The 22537-nt window shown below is 47.4% G+C and overlaps 1 protein-coding gene across 1 annotated transcript in view; it reads left to right on the top strand.

Moving 5' to 3' along the window:
- Positions 1-22537, top strand: part of nphp4 (nephronophthisis 4) — a 100115-nt gene that overhangs the window by 57803 nt on the left and 19775 nt on the right. The window contains exons 12-15 of the mRNA XM_030353241.1: positions 9445-9582; positions 12679-12887; positions 15705-15931; positions 21053-21242. Of these exons, the coding sequence (XP_030209101.1) occupies positions 9445-9582; positions 12679-12887; positions 15705-15931; positions 21053-21242 (764 nt within the window). The remainder of the gene's footprint in view (positions 1-9444; positions 9583-12678; positions 12888-15704; positions 15932-21052; positions 21243-22537) is intronic.

Genomic DNA, 22537 nt, shown 5'->3' with positions numbered 1-22537 from the left:
CATCCCCTTTAATGTCTTTGTCCCCAGACTCTCTTTTTATAGCCAATTAAAACTATCTCCCACTTACTTGCAGTGTTGTCACTTAATTTGCCTCTCCCTTTCTCCCCGCTCTCTCCACCTGTACGTCTGTCTGAAACTGTCTGTCTGTGTGTCTGAATCTCTGTCTGTGTGTGTCGCTCTTTCACCTGTCAGCCTCAACTATATTGTCTGTTAGTCTTTCCGTCTGTCTATCTTTGTCTCTCTCTCTCTCTGTCTGTCCGTCCTCCCACTAGGTCTGTCTGTCTGTGTCTCTCTCTCTCCCACTCCCCTCACTCTCTGTGTGTCTGTCTGTCAGTGTGCTGTCTTCATAGGTCTCTCGCCCTCTTCTCATCAAGCAGTGGGGGCTGTACTGAAATGTTAGCTGGGTGTGCAGTGATGTGTGTGGGGTGGCTATGGGCTCTGTGCAGGGTGTGTGTGGGGTGTGCTACAGGGGGGGGGGCAGGCAGGTCATTAGTGTTTACTAAAGGAGCACTGCCAGAAGATGACATTGACTCCAGATGGATGGATAACAGACAGCACGCGTATGCAAATGCAGGCCGGCAAGCACACACACACACACACACACACCCACACACACACACACACACACACACACACACACACACACACACACACACACACACACACACACACACACACACACACACACACACACACACACACACAGACACAGACACAGACAGGCTCACAACAACACACTCACACAGACACAAACTCACAGGCACTAGCATACTCTTAGTGTGCCAGCATGGGTATGCAAAGCCCACTTGCACACACACACACACACCCCCACACACACACACCCCCACACACACACACAAACACACACATATCCCAGAGACTGGCACACTCCTATCTGCCAGTCACACACGCCTGCTCTTTCATGCGCACACTTTCATGCACGCCATTAGAGAGGGACAGACAGCCGGCCAGACAGGTGTAGCCGAGCGTGGACAGGGATTGTGTTGACAGGCAGCCGAGAGGAGCAGAGACGGGGACGACGAGATGAGAGAGAGCAGGAGGATGGAGGCGGAGGCGTCGAATGCACCCCGGTGGAGAGGAGAGCAGAGGGGGGAGAGAGAGAGAGAGAGAGAGGAAGTAAACAGAGACAAGAACCGAAGTGTTAGGAGAATGACAGAGGAGGGAGAGGGACTGGGGACCGACATGGTGAGAGCATGCCTAGCAGACACACTAACCCATGTGCTGGAGGGCATGCTACACCTCATGATATTCTAATATCAATCGAGCCTGTGGTGAGGCCAGGAAGCCGCTGGGAAGTGGGGGAGGGAGACATATGTTGCAGAGCTTGGGTCGCGCCACGTGCTCCTGGATGAGAGTGAACAGAGTGCAACGCTCTGATTTGATTTGACTCCATTTGCCCTTTTGATTTGTTCCTCTCCAAAAACACGACCCCCCCCCCCCCCCCCCTCGCTCTGTCACACACACTCACACAAAAAACAGACACATACGCAGACAGACAGACTCATTAGCTCTAAAACACACAATCACCAGCTCGCTAGCGCTCAAACATACACACAGACACACACGCACCCACAGACACACACACAAACACACTCACTAGCTCTCAAACACACACACAAACACACATGGCCACATACCCTACCCTCAACACAACCACACATACAAACAACCTCAAACACGCACATCCTCAAACACAACCCCAAACTGAGACACACCTAATAAACACATCGGTGAATGCTCGTCCACGGGTAACTTGACCGTCCACATGAAGCAACTCCACCACACAACTGAACCGGGCCTTCATGTCACATTGTACGGCCTTATCTCGCTGGAAAGCCATCATCTTTCATCTGGAGCATTGACTGGCAGTCTGTCGTCCCGCCCGTATGAAGAAAGAGGAGGCAAACGGCACGTGAAATACAATTTCATCATTGCAAAGGGGGCTTGACAAGTAATTAATTAAGTGGTAATGATGTATACTGTCAAGCCCGTTCAATCACGTCGCAAAGCCGCCGTTATTATTCACAGCACCAAAGGGCTTCGGAAGAATGAGCCGCTTCATTAGAATAACAATAATAATAGTTGTAGTCATGTGTCACATTGTGCTTGAAACGATGGCAGTGGTGACTGTCTGCGCGGGATTCCTCTGTGGTTTAAGAGGATGAAAACAGCCTGGTTATTAAACTCCACCACCATTCCGAAACCTCATAAAACTGCGGGAGCGTGTTTGGCGCAGCGTTTGACAAGCGCTAACGTCCACTAGCTGTAAAACGCGGCGAGCAGTAGTGGGAGTGGCTGGTGGGAGGGGGGGAGAGGCTCCAGGTCACAGCCGCTGTGCTGTTTTAGAGCTGCTCCTCAAATGGCTTCCTCCATGGAGCAGTGTTGTGTGACGACAAGAGACACATTCACAAGCCTTGAAACATGTTTGTTGGAGAAAACATAGTTTGCGCCCGGTAGTAAAGAGCATGTATTTAGTAGTTGGTCAGTCGTCTGGTTGGTTGGTGAATCTCTGTGGCCTTTATAGTCAAGAAGGGTTTTTGGGGAGTTTGAATCCCTTGAAAAGTTCTCTGTTCCAACCCCACTGGACTTACTGTGGCTGAAGTCCTTCAGCACTGACTTTGAGACACTTTTTCTTGTGCCAAGAACTGTACGGCAACCCTTTAGCGGCTTTGCATAATACTGGGCAGCAGATTTGAGTGACAAGTGCAAGCTAATTTAAGTTAATTAACAGGGATAGATCGACTGTTTGGATGGGGTGTGTCACAATGTTGTGACTCCTAAAACGGTGGGAAATGGTCTTAACACAAATTTGTCTAGATTAACGTTTAAAGTGAGGAAATGTACATTTTAAAAGGGTGCTGATTTCCATGTAGCACATTTCTAAATGAGATATACAGTAGGTAATTATTTATCGAAATAAATATTACCTCATCGACAAGTTGGTACGTTGTGTCAAATTATCAAAATGCACGTTAAATTTATTGAAATGAATAATTCAGCTCTCAGCTCTGAGATCAGTGGGCAGGATAATGAATGACAGGAGGAATATGATAACAAGTTAATTTGCATGTCAAATATAATTTAATTTAACGAAGGCTTAACGTGCGAGATGATGATGTTGGTGTGTGTGTGTGTGTGTGTGTGTGTGTGTGTGTGTGTGTGTGTGTGTGTGTGTGTGTGTGTGTGTGTGTGTGTGTGTGTGTGTGTGTGTGTGTGTGTGTGTGTGTGTGTGTGTTCTAAGCATTAAGTGGAGCAGGTTTTAATGAGAGGTCCATCCAGCGAGGGCTGCCCTGACAGCGCTAAAGCAGGGATGTCTTTTTTCTCACAAGATATGTCTGTTGCAGTTAAATATTTGTTTTTTGCAGCCGAATCCAGACACAACATCATTACGCAGGGATAAGTTATATTTACAGATTGCTTTTTCCGACTTTGTTTTGTTTATTTTATTTTCTATACCTGATTCCGGCGTTTTAGCATTCATTTAGACTTAATTTAGGGTGTTTTGTTTGACAATTATTTCCAATCCCCTTCCTGTAGCTTGTTTTATCCCTTGAAAAGAAGCAGCTTTGAACCAATTATGTAAAGCAATGAGAAAGGGGACTAATTAGTTTGTTGTGACACAGTTAATAATCCCTACATAGTTACACATAGAAGTTATATATCTACATAGAATAATATATCAACTCAACTAAATGCTTACCAAATGCTCAAATGAAGTAGCGCCTCTTTAAGGGCTCTAAGATCGATCGGTCGACTCTGAGATCTAATCTCACTGGGTAATGCGACCAGACTCGCTGGGTTTTTTGCTTTTTAAATCAGGGATCCATTCAGCTGGGCTGTCACCATTTGTTGGAGAGCTTCCCTACCAGCTAAATGGTGGCGTGTTGGAGGGGAGAGGAGGAAGTGGACCAACATGGCCCCGTAGGGAGCTGATGGGCTTCAGGCCCTTGTTCTCTAAAAGACGTCCCCCGGTGCTGTGAATGGCGAGACCTGCCCTTGGATGGCTAAATCATCAGTATCCCCAAACCTCCTTTTTGTTGTATTTATCCAGGCTTTAATAATGATGTTTTATGTAGGACAGTATGACCTAGGGCAGTGTCTGCTAGAATTCTACCAAGAGCCATCGTGATCGACTTAAGCATCACATTCAATGTGCTGTTTGTTGTGGGGGGTTATTTGTGTTTTACTCCACCACTTTTCTTTTACTATTTTAACAACTTTACGATAATACATTTAGTGCGCTTTATTCTTAAGGTCAAGCTGTAGTTAAACACAGGACATATTAACGAACAGGTACGGTTGAGGTGCATTTGGGATCGAACCCAGGACTATTGGGTTGGGAGATTCATTGCATCCTAGCCACTACTACTACTACACTATCCTGCCCCTGTTAGATCCTATTGTGGAATTGTTTGACGAAAACAACCCGTGGCCTCTCTTTTCATTCCTGCTACATGGCTCATAGGCTTTCAACGGATTTGAACGTGCGTCATAATGCGTACTGTCCCACAGCCTGTGATCTAAACCTAAATGGGGGTGAAGTCTGGTGGAGCCGGTCTCCAGCCACATCCCCCCCGAGGGGAAAGTCCTCCGGTTCAATTGTAAAACAAACCAAATTGAAGTGAGCATCTGGAGCCTAGTCTACTTGTTGTTGTTGTTGCAGCCCCCCCCCCCCCCCCCCCCGACCCCGACCCCACCACCAAGGAAAGGACTGAAAACGGGCCCTAATACCACGACCTGATTTCACCCACTCACTTATAGAGCGAGACAAAGAATAGCTGGTGGTTTAGCAAAAATCTGGGCCAGGGATTGGCTGAGCCCCACCTCCCCCCAAGAGACCCGTCCTCCATCAGGCCGGGCACGGCTCTCGTGAGCAAACGCATGTTTTATTTGGTAGAGCAGCGTGGGGAAGTAGTAAATAATTGCAGTTTCTCTGCTGATTGACTGTGAACTCAGTGAAATAGGCTGTAATGTACGGAGATATATGTTCTGTACGTGCTGGTTTTGACTTGAACAATGCCATAGATTGTAATCATATTGGCCGACCATATATTGATGCATTCAGTGTTATGAAAAACATTGTTGAACTCCATTATAAGTTAATGGAGAAATTCCATTGATTGAATTTGTGTGAAAAGGGTGTCTGAATTTGTTTGCGTGTTTGTTTGAATTAGCCAGTTTTGCAAATGGTTAGAAAGAGTTTGGTTTCTATAGTGTTTTCAGACAGAAGACTATTAAGACTAATGCAGTAGTTTTTATCTAAATCATTAAAGGGAAGTTATACTGTATGTATAATATAAACAGTATTAAAGTCACATTGTGTCACATTTAAACATGGCTTAAGATGACCTGGACATAACTGTAGTCAATGCTAATCGATAGAGATTTCAATAATGTTATCAATAAAATCCCCTCATCTTTTCATTCGATAACTTTAACATATTTGTTAGAATTAGCATCAGACAGTTGCACAGTCAGCGAGAGTGGAAACAACACTCTTAATGGGTGAATCTGAGAGTCTCCTGCCTACTAACTAGGAGGGACTCATTCTTACACATTGCACCCTAATTGGCCAATTACGTCCTTGAATCCCACGCACAACATCCTGCTACGACGGACACACACGCAGACAGGGATCACAACCGCACACGCATTCATTACGTCAACAGAGGGCACGCGTCTTCGGCCCTCTTTGAGTCGAGAATACAGCTTAGGGAGCACTCCTGGCTTCACTTACGTCCTCATCTGCCGGGGCCTGATAAGACCCCCTTCAGAATCCTCCCTGTTCCAGGAGAAGAAGATGAAGTGCAGGAAGATGAAGAGCAGGAGGAAGAGGGTCCGGCCCAAAGCCTGAAGCATAGCCACCGGACCTGTGAAACGCTGCCAGATGATTAAGTTTCGCTGGAGCAAATGAAGATTTATTTTTGTTGCGCTGTTGCCTAATGGTGTGTACCCCCCCCACCCTCCCCTTCTCCCCCCTTCCCCCCTGACACAAGTAAACACACAATATGGCCGGCTTAATACAATCCACCTGGATAGCGCCAGCCAGCCCCCGCCTGAGATTCCCAGCGGTGGCCTTTCAGTGTTTGTGCGAGGCTGCTCATTCCAGAAAAGGTCGGCTTCCCCAGAGAGAGAGAGAGAGAGGGAGGGGGGAGGACGAGGAGGAGGAGGAGGTGGTGGAGGGAGAGACAGTAAACGGTGAAAGGCTATTTTGGGAAGATAAAAAGCTCAAAACCTGCGCAACCCCTCTTAGGACCTTGGCCCTATGAAGGGCAGGAGATGAGGTTTTTAAATTTTCCTTTGAAAGGGGGCTGCTTAACCTGATGAGCATGCAGAGCAGAGACACCAGCCCTCAGACGCCTCTCCCGTGTGTGCGCGTGCGTAGGAGTGTGTGTGTGTGTGTGTTGTAATAAAATGGCGCCCTATTAGATACATCTCACTGAGTGCACATCCCTTCCAACATTTCCCTCACAATTAGCATCCTGCTCGGCCCAGAGTCCCGCCACTGCGATTAGCCTCAGCAGTTGTTTCAATCTCACTTGAAGGGGGTGAGTGTACAGTTGGGGGGGGGGGGGGGTTACCTTCCATAGTCTCAACTCGGTGCGGCAGTGTTGGGGGGGGGGGGGGGGGGGGGGTCATGAACGATGATTGACGCGGTAGGAGGGGAGCCAGCCCTCTGAGCCGGACATGATCCGACGGCGCCCGGCGATAAGCCCACAGCCGCCAGATTAATTAGCGTGATCCGACGATAGAGCGAACCTCCCGCGGGCAGGGTCCCGGGCTGGTCCGCGGGCCCGGCCGGTAGGATGACGAGGAGGAGGAGGCTGGGAGCCCGGTCTTTATCAGCGCCTAGCAGGCTTATTGCAGCAATCCATCCATCATCAGAGTATTGATCTGCATGAGAGAGAGCGAGGGAGGGTGGGCCTTAATGAAGCGGCCGGGAATGAGATCCATCCTCCACCACAGCTTCGTTATCGATCGAGCAATGTTTTTATTGCGAGCGAAAGTAATGTCTTTTACGCGCGGTAATGTTTGGGGACGGGGGGGGCGGGGGTGGGGCGGGGGGGGGAAGGGGGAGGGCGGTATAAGTCAAATGAACGCGTCGTTTATATTTTGGGTGTGTTTGGATTGGACGAGCGCCGGTGGCTGATCGATGATGAGAGTTACGCGGCGGGAGAAGGCAGGCGCCTCGTCCATTAATCTGCCGCGAGTGCCTGTCGCTCCGCCCGGCGGCTTGCATGGCAACGGTGGCTCATTAGTCACCGTGCGCCCCGCCCGCCCGCCGCCGCCGCCCATTATCAGCGCGGTGATGAAGGACGCTGTCGGGGGAACATTCGGTCGGGGTCTACTTTTGCCTCAACCCCTGCCGTATGATAAACCGCAACTCTTTCCGGGAGGTCGTTACATTTGGAAAGGCTTAAGTGCCAGCCCTCGCTCACTCACAAACAAATGTATTCGCATAAACCTCAAACTTAAATCGTCGATTTGTCACGGCGGTTTGGAAGTCGGTTATATTGCGAAGGCTTAAGCAATACTAGGAAGGAGCTACAGGTTATAATTGTGACGTTCATTTCAGTGACTTCTTCGGTCATTAAAGGCACCCAGTGCAACTTTATGTAAACATTCAATGAAAAATAAACATTCAATTTCTAGTCTTTTTTACACGTAGTAAGTTTCAATAACTCCATACCATTACATATCGACATTCAAGGAGCAAAGATGAGACGTCGTTGTGTGGTGAGAACTGATAGAAAATCGTAAACAACAACAATCGGCGGTGGGGAGAAGACATTTTTCCATTGACTGGAAGCCTGCTTTATTTATTGTAGGTTACAAAAAATAAAGAAAATGGCTGCATTGTTGTTATCGATTTTGTATCAGTTCTCACAACACAACCGACGTCTCATCTTTGCTGCTTAAATGTCGGTATGTAATGGTATGGAGTTATTGAAACTTACTACGTGTAAAAAAGACTAGAAATTGAATGTTTATTTTTAAGCCTCGAAAGTTGCACTGGGTGCCTTTAATCTGTTTTAATTATACATGTTCTAGTCTAATAATACCGTCCGAGAAAAAAAAAAGATAATCGTTCCAAGAAAGCTTTCCTAATCAAAGAAAGGACAGTTTTTCTTTGTCACTTGGATTTATAAGTGCATCTAGACTCCACACACAGGTGCCTGCATCCTTCTGGTCGGGTGAGTCTGCAGCCCCTGTGCTATCACACACTGATTAATGTGGTCAGTGTCACGGGATAAACCCTGCCCAGAACAGAATTAGAATAGTGTTCAATGAATTACTGTTTTCCTCGTGTGGCAAGCAAACCTGGCTAACACCTATCTTTCACAGGGTTAGCCAAGTCTGGCATATGTTCTCACCTTGGTGTGTTTTCTCTCACCTTCATAAGTGTGAAAAGACCAAAGTAGGGGAAATATGTTTAAATCATCCTTGATACGAATTTAAAGACTGAAATGGGTAAATGAAGCAGGAGAGTCGCAAGCCCAGGAATATGTTTTCTATGCATAGCTTCAACAGAGTGAACAGTATATCTACATTAGCAGTCACAAGACCTGGCTGTGAGGATTGATCGCAAACAAAATCACATTTTACAGCTTAATTATCTACAAGGAGAGCCCTTCAGCGGGGCGGCTGCCTATGAAGATAGCACACTGACACACACACACACACACACACACACACACACACACACACACACACACACACACACACACACACACACACACACACACACACACACACACACACACACACACACACACAGAGCTAATCCCATCAGCGTAATCATCGCCTTCGCTCTCAATAAGACCTGGGCTGGCCTTTCCACAACGAGGCGGACTCCAACCATCAGTGTTGTTTTGTTGCGCTCACGACCCGGCAGGTGGTGCACACATCTTCAGGAGCCGAACCGGGCACCACGGCTGAGACCAACCAAACCCTGGGAGTGCGCTTCCAGCTGTCTGTCGTCCAGGTCCCTCTGGCAGCGGCGGGGCCGTAATGAACTGCCCCGGGCAGGCCCCCGTACCTTGATCCAGGGAGAAGCCCCCCAAGCCAGGGGCTAACCTGGCCGCGGCTTAGTTTGGCCCACCGCTCTTGGTCTTTGGAAGGCCTTTAATGGCTGGCTTCAGAGAGCGTGGTTCTTGGTTTCGATTTGTTTTGTTTGTGTGTCGTCGTGTTATCTGAGAGTTTTGAAAATTCGGTCTGGATTGAGATTTCAAATGGGATGTTTTTTTGTTCTGAAGAGATGAATCGTTAATTTTAAGCGACAAAATAATGATTCTTAAGATGTATGTTTGAGTTGTTTTGTATTGGCTTGTTCCTGCAACCTAAACAATACGGTTGTGAAGATCTACACACTTTACGGACTGAAAACAGTTAAAAGAGGATTGGTTTGGTGTTTGTTTCCAGGATGTCTCGTGGATCCTGATTGGAGAAGGCCAGGCGAAGTACCGCCTCCTTGTTCCTATGTCATCACGCAGCCGGAAAGTGGTGCAGGCGGCTTCAAAGGAGGAAAACTCTCCACTGGAAACATCCTCAGACTTAATGGTAAACAGACTTTACACATACACACTAACGCACACACATATAGACACACAAACACACTACACACACACACACACACATACCAACGTACACACACTAACGTACACACACAAAACGCACACACACAAGCACAGACAGATACACACACGTACACTCCAATGCAATGATGATGCAACTGGATACCATGCAGTACAGCATGATCCCATTCTGATTATTATTTCCCATCGCCCATTCCAAATGGTCCACTCTGAATATTATTTTAATCGCGTTCATATGGAGTAAGCAAAAAACGCCTGGACAAAAAAAAAAAAATGGTCTGGAGTCTGGTCTGTTACAGTATTAAAGCAATAAGAAATAAACATTACCCTCGCTTCATAACTAAAATACAAAGAAGGCTTTGAGGGAATTCAAAGCCCTGTGAGTCTAACTGAATCGCTTGCAAAATAGTGGATTCCTTGTTTACCAAGTAAATTTGCTACACGCTAACACCCATCTCCTAGGTGACTTTGCTGGGCTTCTCCAAACACAGACACAAGACGATGGAGATCCATGATGCCATGCGTGAGAGTGTGTGCGCTGATGGCTAGATGAACCTGTTGCACATTGATTGCTCAATGTGCAACAGGTGTTCAGCCTCAATGCGTCTCAAAGCAGCCACCATCCACACACAATCCAGCACACCTTGTTTTGTAAATCTGTCAAAAAGTTCAGGGTTTTACTAAAGCTTGAATCGGCGTCGTCTCCGATGACTCGCAGGCGCTTAGTCCATCATCAGATGACGTGTAACGCGGTGCGTCGTGGCCCCAGGGAACATTCTTCTATTTTAGCTATTTTGATACGGTTTCAGGCTAGCATTGGGCGGTACATGTTAGTATTTGGGTTGTGGGCTAAGATTGGGTAAAAATATGCTGCTTATACTATGGAGCGGCTTATTTGTTCTATTTTGAAACACACAACCCCATTTTACCTCTCCTGCGGCTTATAGAAAATGTGGTTTTATTTAAAAACAAAAATCGGCATACATTAAAGAAGAATGCAAAAAAATCCATTCGGTAAAATCTTAAGATCTTTCTCATCGGTGCATTTCTTCTCCCATAAGAAAAAGAAGGGTCCCTTTCATATGGGAAACATTTCAATAGTAATGTCCCTCTTAAGGGGATGTTTGGGCGAGCAAAAAGGGACAGAGATAACTGGCTAAAGGCCAACAAAATGCAAAACACGTCCGCTCCTTGGTTCCTGTCACTCAAAAGGTACCAACTGGACAATGGTTCCTACCGGACAATGGTTCCTACCGGACAATGGTTCCTAGAGGGTTGAAAGCTTGGGGTGGACCACTAGAGCCAAGTGTCCATCTTCTCTGAACAATGTGGGTTCCTGTGGGGGGGGGGGGGGGGTCTGTGTGTGTGTGTGTGTGTGTGTGTGTGTGTGTGTGTGTGTGTGTGTGTGTGTGAACCATATCTGTTTCTGAGTTATGTGTGTTTCACTGTAAGTATTTTGGTTGAATTCCCATTTTTGAAACACACACTAAAGCAGACTCACAAACATTTCCAAGGTAGAAACCTATCTGTTTTGTCCTCAACTAATAATGCGTGGTATGATAAACACCTTTATCTGTGGTCTCACCTTTCAAATAAGTAGGAGTCATAACAGTAGCTAACAAATCCTTACCGATAGTGACCTTTTTTACAGGAACCTAATTAATCAAAGATATAGTTATACCAAGTTAACAGTTGTTTTTAGCAAAAGGCAAACGGACAAACAAGTATACATGCCCGTACACGCGCACATACACCCACACACATACGGACAAATACACACCCACACACCATGTTTCTGCCGTGCAAACAATGGTACACGGCCTGCTGGCCTGCCTCCCTGGCCCTCTGTTTGAACACACAATGTCTCTGATTACATTCACTGGCCCACTCTGACCTTCACCAGCACACTCACTGCATGTGAGGCTGTGTGAGTGTGTTTGTATGTATCCAACTGCTATTTAAGTGTATGTTTGTGTAAGTGTTTACACGCCAGAGTAGTGGTGATGATGACGTCGCAATGCAGCCAGCTCTGCAAAGGGGTGATTACTTCGTGACTCAAACAATGAACTTATACACCATAGTATTGGGAAAGACTAAATGAGGACAACTTCGATGGTCTAAAAGTAGTGGTAAGTGTTGGTGATTTTCACACAATACAGAACAACTTCTGCAACTCTCATGCGAGAGCAGTGATGATGAGTTCATCACAGATAATTCAGATACACCAAAGTAGTTATCCGGGTGTGTTATAACATTAGATTGCCGTCTTTCTTTCAACTCTCTTTTCTCTTTGAACAGCCCTCCTGTTCAGCCAACATTTCTTATTTAAAAAGTGATGGTCGTGGATGCCGAATTCGAATGAATAATTGAGCTTACATCGTCACACATTGAGCAGGCAGCGCTTCAACACACTCAAGTGTGTCTTCTTGGGTTTCCGCTATTTTCTTGGGTTGAAGAACCACTTATATTGAGAAATTACCAAGTGTGGCGGCTCCCCTGTAAACGCCTGGTTCATCACGATGACAGGGGATGACTCAAAACCCACATCTCCATACACAACGTTTTCCAACATGATGGGAAGAACTAACCTTGTTGGTAAAAAAATAATAATGAAATATGCGCCACATTTTTTCATCAAAGCCCCAAATGTTATTGTGATTCCCCGGCGTAATCCCAAACGGATCCAGATTACAGGATGAGTCAGTCGATGAGTCAGCCGCCTTTATCAGGTTAGCACATGGCAGACGCAAGACTATGGGGGGGGAACGAATACGTGATGTGCTGTTGTGTGTTGGATGTGTCGTCGTCAGGGCTTAACCCCCGCTGCTCAAGTGCCAGTTGGCCGGGAGGAGGGGGGGGGGGGGGATTCTGTGGGTCTGTGTGGCTACAAGCTGTTGTCTGAGCGTCGCTATCTGTCGGCGCCATCTCTCCAACATCGAGAGTCATTTCTCTGGAGCATATGGTCAAAAGTGGCGAGGAGATTAAAGAAACGTCGCCCTGAATCATATTCATGACCCTGTTGTTGTTTGAATCTTTTTGTTGTTATTTGCTTTTTCCCAAGAGAGGAACGCGTCACTGGCTCAGCAGGCGGCGGCCGCGGCGGCGGACATAACGGGCGGCGGGCCGGAGGTGATAACGGACGGCGTCGGCCCGCCCACGCCGGGCGAGTCGTTGGAGGACCGCCGACGCAAGCTGAGCTGCTTGGCCGCCGTGCTGCAGCGGGAGGCCAGGGAGAACCCGGAGAGCCAGGTCAAAACGGCCAGGGTCATGGTGAGGTCCCAACCCCACCACACGCACGCACGCACGCACGCACGCACGCACGCACGCACGCACGCACGCGCACACAGTCACACACGCACGCACGCACGCACGCACGCACGCGCACACAGTCACACAGTCACACACACACGCACGCACGCAGTCACACACACACGCACGCACGCAGTCACACACACACAGTCACACACCCACGTCTTTAGCCAATAGGAACCCTTAGAAAAGAATCCATTCGCCGAAACCAACATCCTTTTCTATAGCACTCTGTTGGTTGAATATAATTGAGCCAACTAAATAATTTAGTTTGCGTTATATTATTCGCCCACTAACATTTCTGCTTCTCTGGTTGTTTATATGTTGTATCTTTACTTTACTTTTTTGGGAGGTTTTAGTGCCTCTTTTTAAATCGACCACTTTCCTGTACTTTCTGCTTTGAAATCCAAACATCCTGTTCGGGATTATAAAGCACTATCTTATTCTATCTTAATGTGGGTCCAGTAGTCCACAGGAAAGTTGAGAAGCAGAAGAAAACAGGGTAGCTAAAGGGCTTCTTTGGTCCCCTGCCCCTATCCTCATCTCTGGGTGAAGACTGAGTAGATGCTGGTGGGGGAAGCAAACCACAAAAACACTCGAGAAGAAGCGATTCCCCTGTTTTTATCGCCGAAGCAACTCGGTAAACAACAACACCCCTATCTAATTGAGGTATAATGAGAAACGTTGCAGGGTGTTTTGGTCTCATATTGCGCACCAATGTCCACTGGGTTGTATTATAGAGTTTTGTAACCCACTTATATGATATGAGTTTTGTATGTGTTTTTCAGGGGGTATTTCATCTCATTAATCCAAAACGATAAATGTGCAATAATCCACATACGTTATGATTCAGAGAGCCCCTGAGGGGTGACAACGTATGATATTACATCACCAGGACCATCTCCATAAACGTATCCATTGCCGCGGCGGGCTAAAAGCCCCTAGCTCTCTCAGGCCTCACAAAGGGCTCTTAATTGTCCCTCCCCAGCAGGGAGCCTGTATCAGGCTCTGGTACCCACGGGTGCCTGTGCTAAATGTGCTCCAGACTGGCCGTGGAGCTGCAGACTCTCTCTGCATGTCACACTCGCTCTGCCGGGAGTACTGATGTCACTGAAGCGCACGCAGGCGCGCACGCACGCACTCGAACGCAGACGTGCACGCCGCGCACTCTCGCAGACGTGCACACCCACTCACGCACGCGCATTTGTAAGTGGACACGCACACACCCACGCGCATACACGTGTGCATACACATACGTAAATGCTCACATTTACACACACACATACACACACACACACACACAGACACACACACACACAGACACACACACACAGACACACACACACAAATGAACGCACTTACACGCTGACATGAACACGCACACACACATACACAAACACACGTACACACAGACACACACACACAAATTAACGCACTTACACACTGACATGAGCACACACACACACACAGTCTGGAAGACTGAACGGAGGCTTCAGGGGGCTTTAGCCCTGGCTGCTGCTGCTCCAGGGGGACCTGCAAAGCCACGCGTGTAAATTTGAATTTCTGCTACTTAAAATCAGTTATGTTTAGACACAATTAGGGCTCCCACACTGGATGCGAGAGACGACTGCCTCACTGTCAAATTACTCTTTTGTGTGACTTTGTCTTCTCATAGCGTCCCAGAAGTGAGGAAAGCGCTTAAGAAATACCACCCTGTTAAGTCGATGCAGCGACAGTGTAAAACAACGGCACGTCTAATTTTGTTAAGACAAGGTACATCTGTCTGCAACTACACGTGCAGGTGTCATAGATCCGTTTGGTTCAGGGAACACAGCCAGAGTTCTGATGGTACCCCTGTGTTTTGTTAGGTCGTTGTGGTATTAGATGGACACGTGATTTCAGGGATAGGGTCTTTTTCACCCAACGATGCCTCTGTAAAGAGCCCGCAGTTGTTTTCACCTCTAATTTGGCCATTAAATCTTTATGGGTCATTTAAATTCACCCTTTTACTATTCGAAGTGTTTTGCCTGGACCTGCTCTATAAATGGCATTCTTTCAAACAGCCATTATGCTGGTGATCTGCAGTCTTTAGTACTCTGCATGTCTGCAAAATGTCTTCGCTAATGTCCAGCTTGCCCTCTTCTTCGTCTGCACCCTCCTCTTCACCATCCTCCTATTTTTCTCTCCTCTTCATCACTCCACTTTATCCTCATCTTCATCATTCTCCCCTTGTCCTCGAGCTCTCCATCATCATCTTCATCCCCCTCGTCGTCATTATCCTCTTCACCTCCTCGTTACCATCCTCATCTTCCTCATCCTCCATTTCATCTCTCATTATCCGCTCTGTCTCTCCTCTTCATCCTCATCCTTAACTCTTTCCAAGTCTTCCTCATCATCTTCATCATTCTCCTTTTCATCCCTCCTCCTCTTCATCATCCTCCTTATGCCCCTAATTTTCATCATCCTTCTCTTCATTATCCTCTTCTTCCTCCCTCCTCCTCCCCCTCCTTCTACCCGTCCCTCCTCCTCCTCTTCCTCTACCTCCTCTTCCTCCTCCTTCTCCCCGTCCCTCCTCCTCCTCCTATTCCTCCACCTCCTCCTCTTCCTCTACATCCTCCTCTTCCTCCCCGTCCCTCCTCCCCTTCCTCTACCTCCTCTTCCTCCTCCTTCTCCTTATCCCCGTCCCTCCACCTCTACCTCCTCTTCCTCCTCCTTCTCCTTCTCCCCGTCCCTCCTCCTCCTCCTCCTCTTCCTCCACCTCCTCCTATTCGTCCTCAGAGCCGGAGGGAGGAGCGTGTGCAGCTGGCCCGGGACCTGGATCAGATCCGGGCCCTGCAGGACCGCAGCAAGGCGGAGGCCATCTCCAGCATGCTGAGCCAGGCCATCACCACCCGCCACGCCCTCTACGCCAGCCTGGGCACCGCCGAGTACCTGGAGTTCATCCTGAGGAACCCCTTCAGCGCCCCGCACACCGTCAGCATCCACAGCGCCGACCCTGACCTCAGGTGAGGGAGAGGGAGGGAGAGAGAGAGAGGGGGAGAGAGGGAGAGAGAGAGGGAGAGAGACAGAGACAGAGAGCGAGAGAGAGAGAGAGGCGGGGAAAGAAGGAGAGAGAGAGAGACGGGGAAAGAAGGAGAGAGAGAGAGAGAGAGAGACGGGGAAAGAAGGTGAAAGAGAGAGAGAGACGGGGAAAGAAGGAGAGAGAGAGAGATGCTCACCCTGTTCAACAGCTGCCATTTACATGAAGAGCCCCTGGTTATCCTATGGGCATTATTGAACACGCATGCACACAAACACTCGAGAGGGAGAGAGAGAGATAGTGACAGACATTCAAAACAAAGGGTTTGTATAACCTTACTAAAAGTTAACGCAGGAGTGGTGTGAGCAAAAAAATCATGTTTCGGCTATACTGGTAACTCGAACCGAAGAACTCAAACAAACCATGTCCTCCACACAACCCCTGCCCTCACAAATGACGGCTTCACAAGAAAGGAATGAAAAGAGGCAGACGGCATCCATTCTCCAAACTCCAATGAAGTGACTCCTTACATGTCTTGAAGAGAGATTGGGACTTGCAGGGTTGTGGTGTGGTCCATGGATGCTCGAGGAACTGGATCGCTCCGCCTTATAGTCACCTTTTAGACTGAGGAAGGAGGAATTGGTTATTTTGAATCCTTAGATTCATCTCGAAATGTCTTTAAATGGGGGTTTTAGCTAAGATTGATGAACGGATATTGCCGAGACACAACTGGAGGGGACACTGGTGTGGTGTTAATTAAAATAAAGAATTAGGTCTGCGCTGTTTTTAAATCATTTTGTTTTCCTATTTAAATGATTCTGAAGAGGGGACTTTTGAAACAGCATGGAGGACGCGAGTACTCGATACGCGATATTTATATACATGTCATAATTTAATAGTCTAGTTTGACTCCCCAGCCGTATTGGTGCTGGGTTCCGACCCCGATATCCACAAGCCTGGAAGCACCCTTGAGCAAGAGGTCATTGTAAGTCACTTTGGATAGAAACATCTCAATAACTAAATAGTGGTTGTGTTAGAAGTAAACGTAGTCGCAGCAGTAGCAGTATCAGCAGTCATTTGTATGCATCTATGGAGTCCCTGTATACAGACTCCAACAGAGGGTACAGATCAGTGCCCTGGACTGCACCCTTTCAGGAACCAGCCCATAATCGGGCATCGTGTGTTATCCGTGTTTAATCGACATTATCACCAAACGCGGAGGTTAAGTTGTTTAGCATTTACCGCAGTGTGCCGCACAACGCTAGATTTGCCTCAACGCACCCGCCCTACACACACACAATTACCGGCTGATCTAGAGTGTTGCGTTCCCCGGTGAGCCTGCGAGTTTCCCCACGCTGTTTTCATTATGACAAAAGCCCGGGCCAGTTGACAAAGAGCCAGCCTTAGTGCAACGCAAATCCTCCTTGAACCACGTGCATACGTAATGCCGGCGGAACAAGCAAATATATGCGAGTGCGCTCCACTGGCATATATACTCCACTGACATCCACTGAGGAGGAATCATTACGTTATTAGTGATGCCACCGGCGCCCGGCGCGGATAACGGAGGATGGGGACGACGACACAGCTGGGAACCCATTGGTGGAACCTTTCTAGTGGTCACTTTGCTCTTGCTAGCTTCGGCTTAGCCTAACTGATAGTCACCCCGCTGGTCACAACGCTAGCCTCACTGGTAGCTTCATCGCTAACCTCCCCACTTGCCTCATCGCTAGCCTCACTCTAGCCTCACCGTTAGCCTCACCTCTATTCCAACCGCTAGCCTCACCGCGAGCCTCACTGCTAGCCTCACCGCTAGCCTCCCTGATAGCCTCACTGCTAGCCTCACTGATAACCTCACCCCTAGCCTCCCTGCTAGCCTTGCTTTGCAGCTAGCCTCACCGCTAGCCTCCCTGCTAGCCTTGCTGCTAGCCTCACTGTTAGTCACAACGCTAGTCACACCGCCATCCTCACCAAAACTCCCACCGGTGGCATCACCGCTAGCCTCAACTTGAGACAGGAGACGACACAGCTGGGAACTTTCCAGCGAGTCACTGTGCTTCTGCTAGCCACACCGCAAAGCGTGACTGTTAGTCACACCGTTAGTCGCCCCGATAGTTTCACCGCTCACCTCACGGCGAGACGAACGGCTTGCTTCACACCAGCCCCACTTGCTCACTGGGGTGTTTTCCGACAAGAGTTGTGTAATTTTATTTCTTACAGAAAAAAGGTTGGTCGCCTCTCCCAGGAGACCAGGGGGATTGTAAACACCAGATTCTCTCCTGCCCACGGATATCTCTCGCTTGCTCGCTTTATGTCTCTCACTTTCGCTCGTGCGCCCTCCCTCTCTCGCTCTGTCTCTCCCTCTCTTTGTCTCTCTCTCTCTCTCTCTCTCTCTCCCCCACTCCCTCTCCCTCTCTTTTCTCTTTGCACTGTCTCCCAGCACACACTCGAGCACGGCTAGTGTTAGCCCCGACAGCAGCTGGGTTGGCGTTCGTGGTCTACCGTTGTCAATGTCTCTGCCCACAAAGACATAATAAAGCAAGCAGAACTTCTTACAAACTTCTTCTACGCAAACAAAAAATAACCCTATAGAACCGTGACTTCCAAAACATCCCAAAGACAAAAGGTTTGGTCGAGGTTATCTTCTGGCTAACTACTACTGAGAGAATGTTCTAGAGGTGCTAGCTTTGATGCTAACCCTGTTGGAAAGCGGGGGGAGGGCATAAGGCTCCTCATCTTGAAGGGGGGAGAGTCAGCCACCTGTTGCCGTTCATTCTGTATGCCGATGGATGGTCTGAACCCCTCCCCACCAGCCGTTTGAAGCAGAACTCTGTCCCAATCTTCGCCTCGTCTCTCTTTTATCCCGTCACTGTGATCGCGTGCGTCTCACCCTTTCAGAAATATAATCATCCGTTTGCAGTCCAGATGTTTCTGATCAGTCGGTTTCTCTTAAGATGATTCTGAAAAACGTAATCTCAATGTCTCCCTTGCTCAGACTCTCTCTCTCTCTCTCTCTCTCTCTCTCTCTCTCTCTCTCTCTCTCTCTCTCTCTCTCTCTCTCTCTCTCTCTCTCTCTCTCCCGCCCCCCTCTCTCTCTCTGTCTCTTCCTCTCTTTCTCCCTCCTACCTGATTCTATTTTCAAACTCTCAATGTGCCTCCTGGTCTCTATCTCATCAGCTGCCTCCTTAGTTTGAGGAGGGCTCAACGTTACCACGCACGCACACAAGCATTGAGTGTGGTGATTAGCTGCGACTCCTCAAAACCCAGCGGTTGGTTGGGTCGGCCGTGCAGAAGGAGCCGTTGAGAAGAGCGAAGGGGGCTCTCCTGACCAATGGCAGACGACCTCCTGCAGCATGAAGGGAGGAACCGTTTGAAGTTTATTCAAGCAGCTCTTCCCTTGATGCCGCTTCACAGAGGCCATGAACTTATCTCCGCTAGGGGAAAAGAGAGGGGGGATTCCTTATTTTTCATTTTATTATTTTCTAATCATTTGAAAGTAATTGTGAAAATAGTGGAAGGCATCGCTGTGCTCGGTGTATCGGTCGCCGACTGAGAAACGATGGCGTGCTTTTGACTCTGCTGCCATTTACTCAATGCCTCAAATTGTTGAGATAACATGTCATTGTTAACATTGAACAAAAAACGTTACTTAAGTTGGGTTGGTTAAAAGACCTCCTACTTTTATCTCTATTGTTGCAACCTAGCTTCGATTCTGAGGTTTAAGCGGCCATCTTGTATACTTTTCCATGAAGGGTTTGTCCTGTCTTGCACCCATCAGGATTGATTGACAGCGATGTGTGTTTGTGTCTATGTGTGTGTCAGTGTGTGGGAGTGGGGTTTTAACAGGTCCTTTTATTACGCTTATTTTACCGCCCCCTTCATCTCACCTCATATCTTTTAAATGACTAACTTTGTCAAAGTCATTTAGCAAAACAGATCTTAATGTGAAGTACAGGAAAGTCACGCACACTTTTTATCATATGTATTTATGCATTACATTTAGATGTGCAGTTTCTTGCTAATGGGATTTGTGTTTAGTAAATAAACAAAAATACCCTTTCACGAAAAATCGTTTTTCCCAACACACTCAACCGATGTTTAATATAGTGCGTTAGTTGCTGAGGACAGCAGATCTCCCATTCGGATGTGGAACTATTATAAGACCCATAGGGAGGCAAGTCTTCCAATTTAATTCATTTACCATTCATTCAATCCCAAGCACAGTACACTGTACATTAGTTTTGACTTTTGCCAACTTTTCACTTCTCAAAAATCACTATCTTTGCTCAACTCGACTAATCGTTAAAAAGTAACCCTTAACCAATACATATAACACCTCATATCTAGAGGGTATTCTTTAAAACATTTTAGTATTACTGAAAACTCAGTATTTAATTTTTTTTTTTTATACAAACATAACCCGTATCGACCTTGAAGGAAATAAAAACAATATTTTGCAGTTATTCTTTATTAGTATGGCTGCTGTATTAAAAACGGTGGCATTTTAAAAGTATTTTCATGGACCCCTGGAACAAAGTGGACAAAATGCTGCGCAAGATAAACCAATGTAGCCATTATACATCCTTAAATTACAATCCCTCAGAGAGAGAGAGAGGATTTTCATCTTAGTTTTTTAGTTTTTCCTATCATCTAGGTGGGTGTTTGTTACTCCCAGCCTAAAGGTACTGGGTTAGATTCCCTTGTCCATCAGTAGGCATCCTTGAGCAAGATGTCTAGCCCCTACCTGCTCCCTAACGACATCATGCATCCTTGCAAGAGGCTTGGGATAAGAGCAGCTGCTTAATGCTTAAAACAGTAATAGCTCAACTAAAATAGTGTATAATAATAATAATAATAATAATAATAATAATGATGCATTTTATTTACGGGTGCCTTTCTTGACACGAAAGATCACCTTACAAAATCAAAAAAAATAAAATCAATCAATAAATCAATCATAAGTTGCAAGCATAAGAGCTGACTTGAAGGGAGCAGGCTTGTCGGAATAGATAGGTTTTCAGGTCAGATCTGAAAGTGGTAATGGGAGTGGAGTTTCGGATGTGATGAGGCAGAAAGACGTAACGTGTACATTGTCCTCCCCCCCCAGTGTGATCTCCAGCGTGGAGGAGTGGAGCCACTTCAGGGCCCTGACGCGGAGCCCCACCCCTGTGGAGGAGAACCTGTTCCAGGTGGAGGAGGGCTCTCCACACCCCCGAGTCTACCTGCGGCCCCGCGAGAGCGTCCACATCCCCCTCAAGTACCAGAGCTTTGTCTGTGACCACAGCCCCCCACTGCAGGTACCCCCCCACACTGAAAATACTGCTCCATACTCACTTAGCTACATGTTAGCACAAAGGGGTACATTACTAAACCATTTATTAACATTAGTAATGTAAGGGATAATGTATAGAACGCCGGTCATTATCGGGAAAATAAGCCCCGACAGGGCGAACAGGACACGACGCACAGCGGAGGTGTCTTGCTTCGCCCTGAAGGGGGTTATTTTCGATAATGACCGGCGACGTTCTAAACATTATCCCGCTTATTACACGGCTACTTGCCAAAACGAAAAAATAACTTCACACGGTGTGTCTTTTTACAATTTATTCGTTACCAGCATTCGTAGTGTTGGTCAGCAGAGAAATAGTCCGCCAAAGACGCTGACTTCGCTAAGCAACCGAAGACGCTGGGGTTGACAAGTTACCGGACTACTTGCGGAGTGATACCAAAGACGTCATTATGGTCAATTATACTTAACAACGGTGAATTATCAAATATAATTCACCGCCGGAAGCTGTGAAGGGCCCATGCAAGTGAACGGGGCATTCCACGGCATTGAGAAGACCCGTGTAATAATGAGAAATAAGCATTATTACATAGCATTAGCCTGGGGGTTTGGGTTTGATTAAGTTACATAATGTATGAATGAATACCTTAGTTAACATGAACACTGTTGATTGATTACTAGACTATTACTCAACTGTCGATTAAATGTTAGCTATTGGTAGTTAATGCAGTAATAAGCATTAACTACCAATAGCTAACATTTAATGTTAATTCATGCTTCATTAATGTACCCTTATTGCAAAGTGTAACCAACTATATTAAACGATGAAGTATATTAAAAGAAGGTGCTTTATTTATCCTAGGTGCTAGATCTGTAAATGATGTATTATATTTGAAAGGGTAGTGTGGGGTAAGCAGAGTAGTGTCGAGGCTAGAACCCCCAGAGGATTCTGGGGTCAAACCCCCAATATCTTCAGCCTGACCTGGTAGGCATCCCTGAGCAAGACGGGCTTCAACCCAATCCACCCTCCATAATGACATGCACCTGGGCCCTCTCTGGAGGGGCTTCATAGCAGTCGGCGGTGTCCCTCACACAGCATCTGAACGTGTTGCTGTTTATCCCCTCAGCTCTGTCTGAGCCCTGCCACGCGCGACAGCGGACTCGCCGCTCGCTCACTCATACACCATGACACCACCCTCGACGGAGTTCAACGTACAAAGCAGCGTTTGTCGGCGCCCCCCCTCCCCCCTCCGCGGATCGCATTTAACGGTGGGCTGGCGTGATTCCGACGACGACAGCGTCGAG

Source organism: Gadus morhua, chromosome 1 (assembly GCF_902167405.1).
Source record: "Gadus morhua chromosome 1, gadMor3.0, whole genome shotgun sequence".
NCBI classification, from domain to species: Eukaryota; Metazoa; Chordata; class Actinopteri; order Gadiformes; family Gadidae; genus Gadus; species Gadus morhua.
Note: the sequence above shows the minus strand (reverse complement) of the source record. Positions and strands in the feature narration are given on the sequence as shown.